General features: G+C 45.1%; 1 protein-coding gene across 1 annotated transcript; it reads left to right on the top strand.

The window, feature by feature from the left end:
- The first annotated feature begins 16,482 nt into the window (after positions 1 to 16,482).
- Positions 16,483 to 17,254, top strand: LOC119299105. The gene is made up of 2 exons (XM_037576391.1): positions 16,483 to 16,810; positions 16,919 to 17,254. Exons 1-2 carry the CDS (start codon positions 16,536 to 16,538, stop codon positions 17,097 to 17,099), a joined length of 456 nt encoding a protein of 151 aa, XP_037432288.1. The 5' UTR covers positions 16,483 to 16,535; the 3' UTR covers positions 17,100 to 17,254.
- The last annotated feature ends 671 nt before the right edge of the window (positions 17,255 to 17,925 follow it).

The raw sequence follows: 17,925 nt of genomic DNA, 5'->3' as shown, positions 1-17,925 counted from the left end.
CGTGCTGATGATTACTCCCTCGTTCAGTGCGGCATGCTTTACAGCTTAGAACCGGGGCTCCAAAAGCGTTTTGAGCGACACGGAGCATATGAGATGTTCGAGGAGCTGAAACTAGTTTTCCAAGCTCATGCCCGGGTCGAGAGATATGAAGTCTCCGACAAGTTCTACAATTGTAAGATGGAGGAAAATAGTTTTGTCAGTGAGCACATACTCAAAATGTCTGGGTTGCACAACCGCCTGTCCCAGCTGGACATCAACCTCCCGGACGAGGCGGTCATTGACAGAATCCTTCAGTCGCTCCCACCAAGCTACAAGAGCTTTGTGATGAACTACAATATGCAGGGGATGGTAAAAATTATTCCTGAAGTATTTTCAATGCTGAAGTCAGCAGAGGTAGAAATCAAGAAACAGCATCAAGTGTTGATGGTCAATAAAACCACTAAGTTCAAGAAGGGCAAGGGAAAGAAGAACTTCAAGAAGGACGGCAAGGATGTTGCCACGCCCGGTAAGCCAGTTGCCGGGAAGAAGTCAAAGAATGGACCCAAGCCTGAGACTGAGTGCTTTTATTGCAAAGGGAAGGGTCACTGGAAGCGGAACTGCCCCAAAAACTTAGCAGACAAGAAGGCCGGCAACACTAAAGGTATATTTGATATACATGTAATTGATGTGTACCTTACCAGTACTCGTAGTAACTCCTGGGTATTTGATACCGGTGCCGTTGCTCATATATGTAACTCACAGCAGGAGCTGCGGAATAAACGGAGACTGGCGAAGGACGAGGTGACGATGTGCGTCGGGAATGGTTCAAAGGTCGATGTGATCGCCGTTGGCACGCTACCTCTACATTTACCTACGGGATTAGTTTTAAACCTCAATAATTGTTATTTAGTGCCAAGTTTGAGCATGAACATTGTATCATGATCTCGTTTAATGCGAGATGGCTACTCATTTAAATCCGAGAATAATGGTTGTTCTATTTATATGAGAGAAATGTTTTATGGTCATGCTCCGATGGTCAATGGTTTATTCTTAATGAATCTCGAACGTAATGTTACACATGTTCATAGTGTGAATACCAAAAGATGTAAAGTTGATAACGATAGTCCCACATACTTGTGGCACTGCCGCCTTGGTCACATTGGTGTCAAGCGCATGAAGAAGCTGCATGATGATGGACTTTTAGAGTCTCTCGATTATGAATCATTTGACGCATGCGAACCATGCCTCATGGGCAAGATGACCAAGACTCCGTTCTCCGGAACAATGGAGCGAGCAACCAACTTATTGGAAATCATACATACCGATGTGTGCGGTCCAATGAGTGTTGAGGCTCGCGGAGGATATCGTTATGTTCTCACTCTCACTGATGACTTGAGTAGATATGGGTATGTCTACTTGATGAAACACAAGTCTGAGACCTTTGAAAAGTTCAAGGAATTTCAGAATGAAGTAGAGAATCAACGTGACCGAAAGATAAAATCCTTGCGATCAGATCGTGGAGGAGAATATTTAAGTCACAAATTTGGTACACACTTAAGGAAATATGGAATCGTTTCACAAGTCACGCCGCCTGGAACACCTCAGCGTAATGGTGTGTTCGAATGTCATAATCGCACTCTATTGGATATGGTGCGGTCTATGATGTCTCTTACTGATTTACCGCTATCATTTTGGGGATACGCTCTAGAGACAGCTACATTCACTTTAAATAGGGCACCGTCTAAATCCGTTGAGACGACACCGTATGAATTATGGTTTGGGAAGAAACCTAAGCTGTCGTTTCTAAAAGTTTGGGGATGCGATGCTTATGTCAAGAAACTTCAACCTGAAAAGCTCGAACCCAAGTCGGAAAAATGCGTCTTCATAGGATACCCTAAGGAAACCATTGGGTATACCTTCTACCTTAGATCCGAAGGCAAGATCTTTGTTGCCAAGAACGGATCCTTTCTGGAAAAAGAGTTTCTCTCGAAAGGAGTAAGTGGGAGGAAAGTAGAACTCGATGAAGTACTGCCTCTTGAACCGGAAAGTAGTACAGCTCAGGAAAATGTTCCTGTGGTGCCTACACCGACTGGAGAGGAAATTAATGATGATGATCAAGGTACTTCGGATCAAGTTGCTACTGAACTTCGTAGGTCCAATAGGACACGTTCCGCACCAGAGTGGTACGGCAACCCTGTCCTGGAAATCATGTTGTTAGACAACGGTGAACCTTCGAACTATGAAGAAGCGATGGCGGGCCCAGATTCCAACAAATGGCTTGAAGCCATGCAATCCGAGATAGGATCCATGTATGAAAACAAAGTATGGACTTTGACAGACTTGCCCGATGATCGGCGAGCGATAGAAAACAAATGGATCTTTAAGAAGAAGACAGACGCGGATGGTAATGTTACAATCTATAAAGCTCGACTTGTCGCTAAGGGTTATTGACAAGTTCAAGGGATTGACTACGATGAGACTTTCTCTCCCGTAGCGAAGCTTAAGTCCGTCCGAATCATGTTAGCAATTGCCGCATACTATGATTATGAGATATGGCAGATGGACGTCAAAACGGCATTCCTTAACGGTTACCTTAAGGAAGAGCTGTATATGATGCAGCCGGAAGGTTTTGTCGATCCTAAGAATGCTAGCAAGGTATGCAAGCTCCAGCGATCCATTTATGGGCTGGTGCAAGCATCTCGGAGTTGGAACATTCGCTTTGATGAGATGATCAAAGCGTTTGGGTTTATGCAGACTTATGGAGAAACCTGCGTTTATAAGAAAGTGAGTGGGAGCTCTGTAGCATTTCTCATATTATATGTAGATGACATACTTTTGATGGGAAATGATATAGAACTTTTGGACAGCATTAAGGCCTACTTGAATAAGAGTTTTTCAATGAAAGACCTTGGAGAAGCTGCTTACATATTAGGCATCAAAATTTATAGGGATAGATCAAGACGCCTCATAGGTCTTTCACAAAGCACATACCTTGATAAGATTTTGAAGAAGTTCAAAATGGATCAGTCCAAGAAAGGGTTCTTGCCTGTTTTGCAAGGTGTGAAATTGAGCTCAGCTCAATGCCCGACCACGGCAAAAGATAAAGAAGAGATGAGTGGCATCCCCTATGCCTCAGCCATAGGATCTATTATGTATGCCATGCTGTGTACCAGACCTGATGTAAACCTTGCCGTAAGTTTGGTAGGAAGGTACCAAAGTAATCCCGGCATGGAACACTGGACAGCGGTCAAGAATATCCTGAAGTACCTGAAAAGGACAAAGGACATGTTTCTCGTTTATGGAGGTGACGAAGAGCTCGTCGTAAAGGGTTACGTCGACGCTAGCTTCGACACAGATCTGGATGACTCAAAGTCACAAACCGGATACGTGTATATGTTGAATGGTGGAGCAGTAAGCTGGTGCAGCTGCAAGCAGAGCGTCGTGGCGGGATCTACATGTGAAGTGGAGTACATGGCAGCCTCGGAGGCAGCACATGAAGCAATTTCGGTGAAGGAGTTCATCACCGACCTAGGAGTCATACCCAATGCGTCGGAGCCGATCAAACTCTTCTGTGACAACACTGGAGCTATTGCACTTGCCAAGGAGCCCAGGTTTCACAAGAAGACCAGGCACATCAAGCGTCGCTTCAACTCCATTCGTGAAAATGTTCAAGATGGGGACATAGAAATTTGCAAAGTGCATACGGATCTGAATATCGCAGATCCGTTGACTAAACCTCGTCCGCGAGCAAAACATGATCAACACCAGAACTCTATGGGTGTTCGATTCATCACAATGTAACTAGATTATTGACTCTAGTGCAAGTGGGAGACTGTTGGAAATATGCCCTAGAGGCAATAATAAAAGTATTATTATTATATTTCCTTGTTCATGATAATTGTCTTTTATTCATGCTATAATTGTATTATCCGGAAATCGTAATACATGTGTGGATACATAGACCACAACATGTCCCTAGTGAGCCTCTAGTTGACTAGCTCGTTGATCAACAGATAGTCATGGTTTCCTGACTATGGACATTGGATGTCGTTGATAACGGGATCACATCATTAGGAGAATGATGTGATGGACAAGACCCAATCCTAAGCATAGCACAAGATCGTGTAGTTCGTTTTGCTAGAGCTTTTACAATGTCAAGTATCTCTTCCTTAGACCATGAGATCGTGTAACTCCCGGATACCGTAGGAGTGCTTTGGGTGTACCAAACGTCACAACGTAACTGGGTGACTATAAAGGTGCATTACAGGTATCTCCGAAAGTGTCTGTTGGGTTGACACGGATCGAGACTGGGATTTGTCACTCCGTATGACGGAGAGGTATCACTGGGCCCACTCGGTAGTGCATCATCATAATGAGCTCAAAGTGACCAAGTGTTTGGTCACGGGATCATGCATTACGGTACGAGTAAAGTGACTTGCCGGTAACGAGATTGAACGAGGTATTGGGATACCGACGATCGACTCTCGGGCAAGTAAAATACCGATTGACAAAGGGAATTGTATACAGGGTTGTTTGAATCCTCGACATCGTGGTTCATCCGATGAAATCATCGAGGAGCATGTGGGAGCCAACATGGGTATCCAGATCCCGCTGTTGGTTATTGCCCGAGAACCGTCTCGGTCATGTCTGCATGTCTCCCGAACCCGTAGGGTCTACACACTTAAGGTTCGGTGACGCTAGGGTTGTATGAATATGAGTATGCAGCAAACCGAATGATGTTAGGAATCCCGGATGAGATCCCGGATTTCACGAGGAGTTCCGGAATGGTCCGGAGGTAAAGATTTATATATAGGAAGTCTTATTTTCGTCACCGGAAAAGTTTCGGGCATTATCGGTATTGTACCGGGAGTCCCAAATGGGGTCCGGGGGTCCACAGGGGGGGTCCACCTGCCCCGGGGGGGCACATGGGCTGTAGGGGGTGCGCCTTGGCCCATATGGGCCAAGGGCACCAGCCCCAAAAGGGCCCATGCGCCAAGGAGACTTGGGAGGGAAGAGTTCTAAAGGGGGAAGGCACCTCCGAGGTTCCTTGGGGAGGATGGACTGCTCCCCCCTCTTGGCCGCACCCCTTCCTTGGATGAAGGGGCAAGGCTGCGCCCTCCCCCCCTCTTTTGCTCCTTTATAAAGGGAGGGGAGGGAGGGGTGGTCGCACGCTGAAGCCCTGGCGCCTCCCTCCTCCCTGCAACACTTCCTCCTCCTCCCGTAGTTGCTTAGCGAAGCCCTGCTGGAGTTCTGCTGCATCCACCACCACGCCGTCGTGCTGCTGGATCATCATCAACCTCTCCTTCCCCCTTGCTGTATCAAGAAGGAGGAGACGTCATCCGCACCGTACGTGTGTTGAACGCGGAGGTGCTGTCCGTTCGGCACTAGGTCATCGGTGATCTGAATCACGGCGAGTACGACTCCATCAACCCCGTTCCGTTGAACGCTTCCGCACGCGATCTACAAGTGGTATGTAGATGCAATCACTCTCCCTTGACTCGTTGCTAGATGAACTCATAGATGGATCTTGGTGAAACCGTAGGAAAATTTTTAATTTTCTGCAACGTTCCCCAACAGAAACCCAAGGTTGAACCCAAACCCGAGACTAAGTGCTTCTGTAATGAGGGGAACAGTCACTGAAGCAAAACTACCCTAGATACTTGGTAGATGAGAAGGCTGGCAAGGTCGAAAGAAGTATATTGTATATACGTTATATTAATGTGTACTTTACTAGTACTCATAGTAGCACCATGGTAGTAGATACCGGTTCAGTTGCTAAGTGTTAGTAACTCGAAATAAAAGGCTACGTAATAAACGGAGACTAGCTAAAGGTGAGATGACGATATGTGTTGGAAGTGTTTCCAAGCTTGATGTGATCAAGCATCGCATACTCCCTCTACCATCGGGATCGGTGTTAAACCTAAATAATTGTTATTTAGTGTTTGCGTTGAGCATAGACATGATTGGATTATGTCTATCGCAATACGGTTATTCATTTAAGGAGAATAATGGTTACTCTGTTTATTTGAATAATACCTTCAATGGTCTTGCATCTAAAATGAATGGTTTATTGAATCTCGATCATAGTGATACACATGTTCATGCCAAAAGATATAAGATAGTAATGATAGTACCACCTACTTGTGGCACTGCCGTGTATGTCATATTGGTATAAACGCATGAAGAACCTCCATGTTGATGGATCTTTGGACTCACTCGTTTTTTGAAAAGTTGGAGACATGCGAACCATGTCTATTGGTATGTACGCATGAAGAAACTCCATGCAGATGGATCGTTTGGACTCACTTGATTTTGAATCACTTGAGACATACAAATCATACCACATGGGCAAGATGACTGAAAAGCCTTGTTTTCAGTAAGATGGAACAAGAAAGCAACTTGTTGGAAGTAACACATTTTGATGTGTGCAGTAAAATGAGTGCTGAGGCATGCAGTGGATATCATTATGTTCTTACTTCACAGATGATTTGAGTAGATGTTGAGTATATTTACTTGATGAAACGCAAGTCTGAATTATTGAAAGGTTCAAGTAATTTCAGAGTGAAGTTGAAGATCGTCGTGACAAGAGGATAAAATGTCTATGAAATGATCATAGAGATGAATATATGATTACGAGTTTGGCACACAATTAAGACATTGTGGAAATTGTTTCACAACTAATACCGCCTGGAACACCATAGTGTGATGGTGTGTCCGAACATCATAACTGCACCCTATTGGATATGGTGCATACCATGATGTCTCTTATCGAATTACCACTATCGTTTATGGGTTAGGCATTAGAGACAACCGCATTCACTTTAAATAGGGCACCACGTAATTCCGTTGAGATGACACCGTATGAACTATGGTTTGGAGAAACCTAAGCTGTCGTTTCTTAAAAGTTTGGGGCTGCGACGCTTATGTGAAAAAGTTTCAGCCTGATAAGCTCGAACCCAAAGCGGATAAATGCATCTTCATAGGACACCCAAAACAGTTGGGTATACCTCCTATTTCAGATCCGGAAGCAAAAGTGATTGTTTCTAGAAACGGGTCCTTTCTTGAGGAATAGTTTCTCTCAAAAAAATTGAGTGGGAGGATGGTGGAGACTTGATGAGGTTACTGAACCGTCACTTCAACTAGTGTGTAGCAGGGCACAGGAAGTTGTTCATGTGGCGCCTACACCAATTGAAGTGGAAGCTGATGATAGTGATCATGGAACTATGGATCAAGTCACTACCAAACCTCGTAGGTCGACAAGGATGCATACTACTTCAGAGTGGTGCGTAATCCTGTCTTGGAGGTCATGTTGCTAGACAACAATGAACCTACGAGCTATGGAGAAGCGATGGTGGGCCCGGATTCCGACGAATGGCTCGAGGCCATAAAATCCGAGAGGATCCATGTATGAAAACAAAGTGTAGACTTTGGAAGAACTACTCGATGGTCGTAAGGCTGTTGAGTACAGATGGATTTTAAAAGGAAGACGGACAATGATGGTAAGTGTCACCATTAAGAAAGCTCGACTTGTCGCTAAGATTTTTTCTGACAAGTTCAAGGAGTTGACTACGATGAGACTTTCTCACTCGTAGCGATGCTAAGAGTCTGTTGGAATTATATTAGCAGTTACTGCATTATTTATGAAATCTTCCAGATAGGATGTCAAAACATTGTTTCCTCGACAATATTCTTGAGGAAAGGTTGTATGTGATACAACCTGAAGGTTTTGTCAATCCTGAAAGATGCTAAAAAGTATGCAAAGCTCCAACAATCCTTCTAAGGACTGGAGTAAGCATCTCGGAGTTGGAATATACGCTTTGATGAGATGATCAAAGATTTTGGATTTATACAAAGTTTATGAGAAACTTGTATTTCCAAAGAAGTGAGTGGGAGCACTATAGAATTTGTGATGAGTATATGTTGTTGACATATTGTTGATCGGAAATGATGTAGAATTTCTGGAAAGCATATAGGGTTATTTGAAAAGTGTTTTTCAATGGAAAACCTGGAATAAGCAACTTGAACATTGAGCGTCAAGATCTATAAGGATAGATAAAAAACGCTTATTAATAATAATTTCAAATGAATACATACCGTGACAAGATTTTGAAGGAGTTCAAAATAGATTGGCAAAGAAGGAGTTCTTAATAGATCGGCAAAGAAGGAGTTCTTGGCTGTGTTATAAGGTATGAGTATTGAGTAAGACTCAAGACCTGACCACGGCAGAAAAGAGAGAAAGGACGATGGTCGTCCCCTATGCCTTAGACATAGGCTCTACAGTATGCTATGTTGTGTACCGCACCTGAAGTGTGCCTTTCCATGAGTCAATCAAGGGGTACAAGTGTGATCCAGGAATGGATCACAGGACAGCGGTCAAGGTTATCCTTAGTAACTAGTGGACTAAGGAAATTTCTCGATTATGGAGGTGGTAAAAGAGTTCGTCGTAAAGTGTTACGCCGATGCAAACATTGACACTAATCTGGATGACTCTGAGTAGTAGACCGGATTCATATAGTAGAGCAGTTATTTGGAATAGTTCCAAATAGCGCGTGGTAGCTGCATCTAGGAGATCACATAGAGATTTGTAAAGCACACACGGATCTGAAAGATTCAGACCCGTTGACTAATAACCTCTCTCACAAGCAAGATATGATCAAAACCAATGGGTGTCGATTTATTACAATCACATAGTGATGTGAACTAGATTATTGACTCTAGTGCAAGTGGGAGACTGTTGGAAATATGCCCTAGAGGCAATAATAAAATGGTTATTATTGTATTTCCTTGTTCATGATAATTGTCTATTATTCATGCTATAATTGTATTGACCGGAAACCGCAATACATGTGTGAATACATAGACCACAACATGTCCCTAGTGAGCCTCTAGTTGACTAGCTCGTTGATCAACAGATGGTCATGGTTTCCTGACCATGGACATTGGATGTCATTGATAACGGGATCACATCATTAGAAGAATGATGTGATGGACAAGACCCAACCCTAAGCATAGCACAAGATCGTGTAGTTCGTTTGCTAAAAGCTTTTCTAATGTCAAGTATCATTTCCTTAGACCAAGAGATTGTGCAACTCCCGGATATCACAGGAATGCTTTGGGTGTGCCAAACGTCACAACGTAACTGGGTGGCTATAAAGGTGCACTACGGGTATCTCCGAAAGTGTCTATTGGGTTGGCACGAATCGAGACTGGGATTTGTCACTCCGTGAGACAGAGAGGTATCTCTGGGCCCACTCGGTAATGCATCATCATAATGAGCTCAATGTGACTAAGTAGTTAGTCACGGGATCATGCATTACAGAACGAGTAAAGTGTCTTGCCGGTAACGAGATTGAACGAGGTATTGGGATACCCACGATCGAATCTCGGGCAAGTAACATACCGATTGACAAAGGGAATTGCATACGGGATTGCTTGAATCCTTGACATCGTGGTTCATCCGATGAGATCATCGTGGAACATGTGGGAGCCAACATGGGTATCCAGATCCCACGATTGGTTATTGACCGGAGAACATCTTGGTCATGTCTGCATGGTTCCTGAACCCATAGGGTCTACACACTTAAGGTTCGGTGACGCTAGAGTTGTTATGGGAAATAGTATGCGGTTACCGAAGGTTGTTCGGAATCCCGGATGAGATCCCGGACATGACGAGGAGCTCCGGAATGGTCCGGAGGTGAAGATCGGTATATTGGACGAAGGGTATTGGAGTCCGGAATTGTTCCGGGGGTATCACGTGATGACCAGCGTGTCCGAAAGGGGTTTCGGAGGCCCCGGCAAGCGTTGGGGGGCCTTATGGGCCAAGGGGAGAGGGCACATCAGCCCACTAAGGGGATGAGCGCCCCTCCCACCCCATCTCACGCAACCAGGAGATGTGGGGGCGCCACCCCTAGGGCAGCCACCCCTCCCGGCTTGGGGGGCAAGTTTCCTAGGGGGTGGGGGCGACCAAACCCATCTAGGGTTTCCCCTATGGCCGCCGCCCCTCCCCTAGGGAACCCTAGGGCGCCTCCCCCTCCTCCCTTCCCCTATATATAGCGAGGGAGAGAGAGGGCAGCCGCACCCTTCCCTTGGCGCAGCCCTCTCCCTCCTCCAACACCTCCTCCTCCTCCGTAGTGCTTGGCGAAGCCCTGCCGGAGAACCACGTGCTCCATCACCACCACGCCGTCGTGCTGTTGGAGTTCTCCCTCAACTTCTCCTCTCCCCTTTCTGGATCAAGAAGGAGGAGACGTCCCCGGGCTGTACGTGTGTTGAACACGGAGGCGCCGTTCGTTCGGCGCTTAGATCGGAATCGACCGCGATCTCAATCGTTGCGTGTACGACTCCAGCAACCGCGTTCTTGTAACGCTTCTGCTTAGCGATCTTCAAGGGTATGAAGATGCACTCCCTCTCTCTCTAGTTGCTAGAATCTCCATAGATTGATCTTGGTGATGCATCGAAAATTTTGAATTTTTGCTACGTTCCCCAATAGTGGCATCATGAGCTAGGTCTATTGCGTAGATTCTATGCACGAGTAGAACACAAGTTGTTGTGGGCGTTGATTTTGTTCAATATTCTTACCATTACTAGTCCTATCTTGTTTCGACGGTATTGTGGGATGAAGTGGCACGGACCGACCTTACACGTACACTTACGTGAGACAGGTTCCATCGACTGACATGCACTTGTTGCATAAGGTGGCTAGCGGGTGCCAGTCTCTCCCACTTTACTCGGATCGGATTTGATGAAAAGGGTCCTTATGAAGGGTAAATAGCAATTGGCATATCATATTGTGGTTTTGGCGTAGGTAAGAAATGTTCTTGCTAGAAACCTATAGCAGCCACGTAAAAACATGCAACAACAATTAAAGGATGTCTAACTTGTTTTTGCAGCATATGCCGTGTGATGTGATATGGCCAAGAAGGGTGTGATGAATGAAATATATGTGATGTATGAGATTGATCATATTCTTGTAATAGGAATCACGACTTGCATGTCGATGAGTATGACAACCGGCAGGAGCCATAGGAGTTGTCTTTATTTATTGTATGACCTGCGTGTCACTGAATAACGCCATGTAATTACTTTACTTCATTGCTAAACCGTTAGCCATAGTAGTAGAAGTAATAGTTGGCGAGACAACTTCATGGAGACACAATGATGGAGATCATGGTGTCATGCAGGTGACGATGATGATCATGGAGCCCTGAAGATGGAGATCAAAAGGAGCAAAATGATACTGGCCATATCATGTCACTATTTGATAGCATGTGATGTTTATCATGTTTATGCATCTTATTTGCTTAGAACGACGGTAGTAAATAAGATGATCCCTCATAATAATTTCAAGAAAGTGTTCCCCCTAACTATGCACCGTTGCGAAAGATCGTTGCTTTGAAGCACCACGTGATGATCAGGTGTGATAGATTCTAACGTTCACATACAACGGGTGTAAGCCAGATTTACACACGCGAAACACTTAGGTTGACTTGACGAGCCTAGCATGTACAGACATGGCCTCGGAACACAAGAGACCGAAAGGTCGAACATAAGTCATATAGTAGATATGATCAACATGAAGATGTTCACCGATGATGACTAGTCCGTCTCACGTGATGATAGGACACGGCCTAGTTGACTCGGATCATGTATCACTTAGATGAATAGAGGGATGTCTATCTGAGTGGGAGTTCATCAAATAATGTGATTAGATGAACTTAATTATCATGAACATAGTCAAAAGGTCTTTGCAAATTATGTCGTGGCTCGCGTTTTAGTTCTACTGTATTAGATATGTTCCTAGAGAAAATTTAGCTGAAAGTTGATAGTAGCAATTATGCGGACTGGGTCCGTAAACTAAGGATTGTCCTCATTGCTGCTTAGAACGCTTATGTCCTAAATGCACCGCTCGGTGTGCTGAACCTCGAACTCGTATGTGGATGTTGCGAACATCTGACATACACGATTTGATGACTACGTGATAGTTCAGTAATGTTAAAAGGCGCTGAAGACGTTTTAGAAACGTCGCAGAACATGTAAGATGTTCCAAGGGATGAAATTGGGATTTCAGGCTCGTGCCTACGTCAAGAGGTATAAGACCTCCGATGAGTTTTCTTAGCCTACAAACTAAGAGAGAAAAGCTCAATCGTTGAGCTTGTACTCAGATTGTCTGGGTACAACAATCACATGAATCGAGTGGGAGGTAATCTTCCAGATCAGATAGTGATGTTTCTCCAAAGTCACTTCCACCAAGCTACTAGAGCTTCGTGATGAACTATAACATATCAGGGATAGATATGATGATCCTTGAAATATTCACGATGTTTGACACCGCGAAAGTAGAAATCAAGAAGGAGCATCAATTGTTGATGGTTAGTGAAACCACTAGTTTCAAGAAGGGCAAGGGCAAGAAGGGATACTTCATGAAATGGCAAGTTAGTTGCCGCTCTAGTGAAGAAACCCAAGGTTGAACCCAAACCCAAGACTAAGTGCTTCTCTGTATGCATTCCAATTAGCCAATTCATTGGGCCCCCAAATCTCCACTCTGCTTAAATCTGTTTTTTTTTTTTGCATTTGTAGATTTTATTTTACCGTTTGTTCTAGCCTGTATAGTGGTAGTGCGTCTTCATATTCTGAACTCCCTTTTCCCTTTGCATTTGCACTTTCCTACATTTTATGAAGAGCACAGCAGTAATTCATAGCACAGAAGGTCATGAAGAGGGTAAATTTTGGTAAATGAATCTCTTTCTTCCTCGATCTTCCCCAACAAGCATGTGACTATGCATGTGATGCGTTAACCGTATTTGAAGAAAAAAATCATTTTTCTTACCCACAAGTGGACGTTCTCTAATAGAAGTGCACATCGTCTCAGATGATTGTCGGTGCATCGGTGTAGCCAAGCCATTTGAAACCCGCATCGTTAATTGTGTGGATCGCTGGCTGATCTCGGTAATCAGTGCTACTGCTAATACATTTGACTTTTGTTTGTTTGAGAACAGATCTCAAGCTGCACGTTAGACTATTCCTTGGACCTTCATAGTCCAAGTCGGTTTGTAATACCTAGTTTAAGTCGGCTTGTACCAATATACGTACCCATGTACCCTGTACCAAATAATCAGTAAGCAATAGTTTTATTCATTTATCATGGTATCAGTTTTTCAATCCTAGGGTTTAGGTTATTGCTCCACCCACCCCACCACCGCCGCCGCCGCCTGGCTACTTCGAGCGGCTGGTTGCTCTCATCGCCAAAGCCGTGGCCGCGGCGGCGCCTGGCTGCACCTATGTCGCTCACCAACATCATCGCCGATGTCGGCCCCTTCATCCCCATCGTCCTCGACCTTGCCGCCCACAACTATTATCATTGGCGTCACCTCTTTGATTTGCACCTGGGATGCTGCAACCTCCGCTCTCACGTTGCCGCCAACAGTCCTCCTCGCCCTGATGATCCTCAATGGGTGAAAGACGATCTCGCGACTGTTCAGTGGTTCTACACCCGCATCACCACCGAGATCTTCAACATGCTTGATCACGACCGCGCCACAGCCGACAGCATCTGGGGCTCTCTTCGCCAGCTTTTTCAAAGCAACAGCGACGCTCGAAAAAAATGCTCTGCACACCGAGCTGCGTAACCTGGCCCAAGGCGATGCCCCGGTAAACCTCTTCTGCCAGCACGTCAAGGCCATCGGCGACGAGCTTCTCGAACTCGGCGATCCCGTCAGCGACTCACAGCTCATCAACATCATCGTCGTAGGGCTCGGCAAGGATTTCGACAAGCAGGCCTCCTTCATCCCGATGATGCGTCCTCCTCCAACCTTCAACGAAGTCCGCTCCATGTTGTAGCTCGCAGTGGACACTCAAGCTTCCAAGGACTCTCGCCCAAGGGTCTTCCATGTTGCGGCTCGTCCTCATACGCCGTATCCATCAGCGCCTCCCATGCCAGCTCCTGCCGCCACGCCACCCCCGACATCATCTGTGCAGCCACCTCCAAGCTAGCACCCCAGTTCCAACTACCGCAGCAAAAACCCAATTTACAAGCTGCCCTCGATGCGCTTGGCTCCTCCTTCGACACCGCCTTCTTCAAACCTTGCACCGGCTGCAAGTGCTTCACCTGCGGCTCCATCCTGGCATCCTCCGCAAGATCCATGGACCGGGCTTGTCCAGCCATGGCCTATGTCCTGGTCTGCCCCTTCCTCCCTTGGCGCTCCACCTGCCTACACCGGTTCTTGGCAACCCGGCCTTCGTCAGCATACTGGTGCCCCTGGGTTGCTTACCCCTCGACGTCCGGCGAACACATATCATGCTGCTCCATCGTATGCTCCTTACGGTGCTCCGTCGCCGTCTCCTACTGATGGAAGTCTCTACTACACGCCCTCGTCTGCTCTCCTGCCTTCAACGGCATATCAGCTGGCGCTGCTGCCCACACCAACCGCACCTGCACCATCGAGCTGGGATCAAGCCGCCTTTCTCCAGGCCATGAACAACTTTGCTACCCAAGGAAACTCGGGTACGGATTCGATTTTTTATTCTGGTGCCTCTAGTCTATACCTGGCCATACCTCGGGCCGGACCGGGCCTAGCCAAGCAAAACGCAAAAAACCAGGCCCGGCCCGGCCATCGGGCCTATTTTTTGGGCCCAAGCCTGGCCGCAAACGTAAAAGCCCGCTAGGCCCAAGCCTGGCCCGGCCCGCCCTTCAGAAAAACGTGAAAACAATGGGCCCGGGCCCGGCCCGGCCTTCGGGATCAAAATCTAGGCCTGGGCAGCGTCGGGTCGGGCCGGGCCGTTCGGGCTGGGCTGCCCATGGCCAGGACTAATCTAGTCATATGTCTACATCAAGTAATTTCCTATCTTCTTGCACTCCTTCTCCTTTTCCTTCCATTACTCTGGGCGATGGTTCATCTATTCTCATATACTGTGTTGGTCAGGCTCAACTTCCCTCTCCCACTAAACCACTTCTTCTTTGAGATGTTCTTGTTGCACCCGCTCTTATTAAAAACCTAATTTATGTTCGCCAATTTACTCGCGACAATCTAGTTTCTATTGAGTTTGATCCTTTTGGTTTGTCTGTGAAGGATTACCAGACCAAGGCCGAGATCGCTCGATTTAATAGCTCTAGCGAACTCTACTCTCTTCATGGTGTCCCTGCCACCGCTCCTCCTACATCCATGGTGGCCTCCATCGACCTTTGGCATAGTCGTTTGGGTCATCCCAGTCCTCCTATTTTAGCATCTATGCTTAGTAAATTTTGCATAACATGTAATCACGATTACCACAATTCTTCGTTTTATGAGTCATCTCAGATAGGCAAACATGTGTGTCTTCCCTTTAACTCCTCTAGCTCTTCTAGTACTTATCCTTTTGAATTAATACATTGTGATTTGGGACTACATACGGATGTATATAGACATATTTTAGAGTGTAGATTCACTCATTTTGCTTCGTATGTCGTCCATGTGAAATCTCTAGGAAAGACTTATATTTAGCAACGGAGGGGGTATCAACTTACATTGCAAGTGGAGTGGGCTTTGATTATTAGCCGATTATGCCGGTGCTATCTATTCTCTTCATGTGAAATTTATCATGCATTATGTTTATATAACTCTAAAAATTTATTTCAAAAGCCCGTGGCAACGCATGGGCACTCTAATCGTTTATTTTAGCTTTTGTTATTTCTAGTATATATAACTGGTATCTCGAAAGGAAACTTGCAAATGGTAGCTAATTGCTCAGTAGATTTACAGCAGAGCTTGCAACTAAGTGGGGTCAACTGGCAGCTAATGGCAAGGTATTTAAAACCAATGTCATGACTCACGAGACTGAAAAATTAATCTCTTTCTTCCTTGTATTTGGTGATAAGCATGTGACTGATCACGTGATGCATCAAACGTATCTGAAACAAAATTATCTTCCTGCTTGCAAGTGGAAGCTTTGTAATGCCAATGCACACTGTCTCAGATGGCTGTCGATGCGTCGGTGTGGCCATTTGATTAGTTATCAGAGTCTGCATCGCTATTGATAAGATTAAATATTTTCCTCGTGATTATACTGGTTCGGGAAAACGTCTCAGGCTAACATTGTATAACATAGAACTCAAACAGTATACTCGTCTTGCTCACTACACTAGCTTGTGTTTCCTAGTGCTGCGCATGTGGTTCTTCTGAGCATTCCAATGGCAGCCCTTCTTGCGCATGTGCTAACATTGTAAATGCAAAAGAGGCCTAATTGCATATCATAGTTTTTTACGCAGCTAGCCAGTTAGTCACCGACAGCGACAGTAATTAAACGCTGTTGTTTGAAGTAATTAAGTCTCTCTAAAACAGACTTACTAAATTAACTGATCCTCTGAACTCAGTGACTTTGATGATGGGTTGCTCTTATCTAGTACCCAGTAGCCACATGATGCATTTGCTGAGGCCTGAAGCCTCTGGACGCAGTAAGCACACACATAGCCAAGGCATAAGCATGCTATAAATAGACATGTGATTGCCTTTGTTACTCTCCACAGCCAAAAACAAGAGATATCCCAAGCACCTAGCTATTTCTTGCCCTCTCCTCCACACACACCCATGGCGGCTGTTATTTTGTCCAACACCCGGGTTATGCCCACCAGTTATAACAAGACCATCATGAGCAATTTGTCCTTGCACCGTATCGGCGATGGGGCCGGCATAAATCAAGCCACTGTGATCCAAAAGGATTACAAGTTTGGTCATACTGCTGTTAATGACTGGGTAATTTACGAAGGTGCAGGCCCCGGTCCGGTGTTCGCCCGCGGACAAGGCAGCCACATTCTTGCCGGCAACTCCATATCTACCATCATGATAACGTTCGAGGATCCAAGGTACGACATTTTTAAATTTTTATGGCTTCGTTAATTAGGATAGTTAATCTACATTATAAGAAGTTAAATTATTTCTGTTTCTCATTTTCATTTTCCACATGCACATAGGTACAAGGGCTCCAGCCTTGCTGTTATGGGCAACATCTTGGATAATGGTCAGTGGGCTATTGTTGGAGGGACTGGGTTATTTAAGTATGCAACTGGATTCATTGACTTGGTTCCTGTTCAACAGTCGAGCCCCAAGAACATTTCAAACATCACCATCGAAGTATGCAATCCAAATTATTGATGCAAATAAGGTCAAAGACGAACGTCATAACTATATATGTATCCTCCATAATAAAGCGGACACCGGTTGTTCGCATTTCCATGTACCAGCCATGCATGACCCTTTTCAATGGTGGCGTTTCAATTTGTTCCCTCGTATTTTCTCTATTCGGAGTGATTTTTTATTTCTACTAGATCCTTTTCAAGGTGTTACTTCCCATTTTCATGTATTACTATGTTGTGCAACAAATCAATAAAGTTCATTTGGTGGCAACCGAACAAACTGATATATTGATAGTATGGGCCGGACCATCTTGTTTCTACTATGGGTCAGGGCGATCTACATCAGGTCATTGTCTAGGTACTTATGTGATCCAGCGGATGAGCCAAATAATTGTCTTATATAAACCATTATCCCTGACGTGTTAACAGTCTTAACCACATAAATTACTACAATTAGTACATATGATTTCAATGTGTTTACAGGTTCTATGAATTCAAAACCATATTGTAGTGGCGGGTGAATTAAAGTGCCCGCCACAACATAATAGGTAAAGATAAAAAGCACATCGCGGGATGTTATAACAACTAGTTTACTTCCAGTTGTTCCCTTTCAGAACAGTAATGCTCCCGCGACACATACTCCATTATACTTAGGCGCGGGACGAACATGTTCAGCCAAGAGACTTGCTTCAGAGGCTCCCTGAAATTGCTCTTTTGCTTCACAGGTGGTTTGATTTTCTACGGAGAAAGAATTGATTGTATTTTCTACTCCCGAGTGAGCGAAAAAAATGAAAAGGCAAAATCAAACAAAAGCAAAAAAATCCTGAAACTTTGCGACATCAAAC

Source organism: Triticum dicoccoides, chromosome 1B (assembly GCF_002162155.2).
Source record: "Triticum dicoccoides isolate Atlit2015 ecotype Zavitan chromosome 1B, WEW_v2.0, whole genome shotgun sequence".
Lineage (NCBI taxonomy): Eukaryota > Viridiplantae > Streptophyta > Magnoliopsida > Poales > Poaceae > Triticum > Triticum dicoccoides.
Note: the sequence above shows the minus strand (reverse complement) of the source record. Positions and strands in the feature narration are given on the sequence as shown.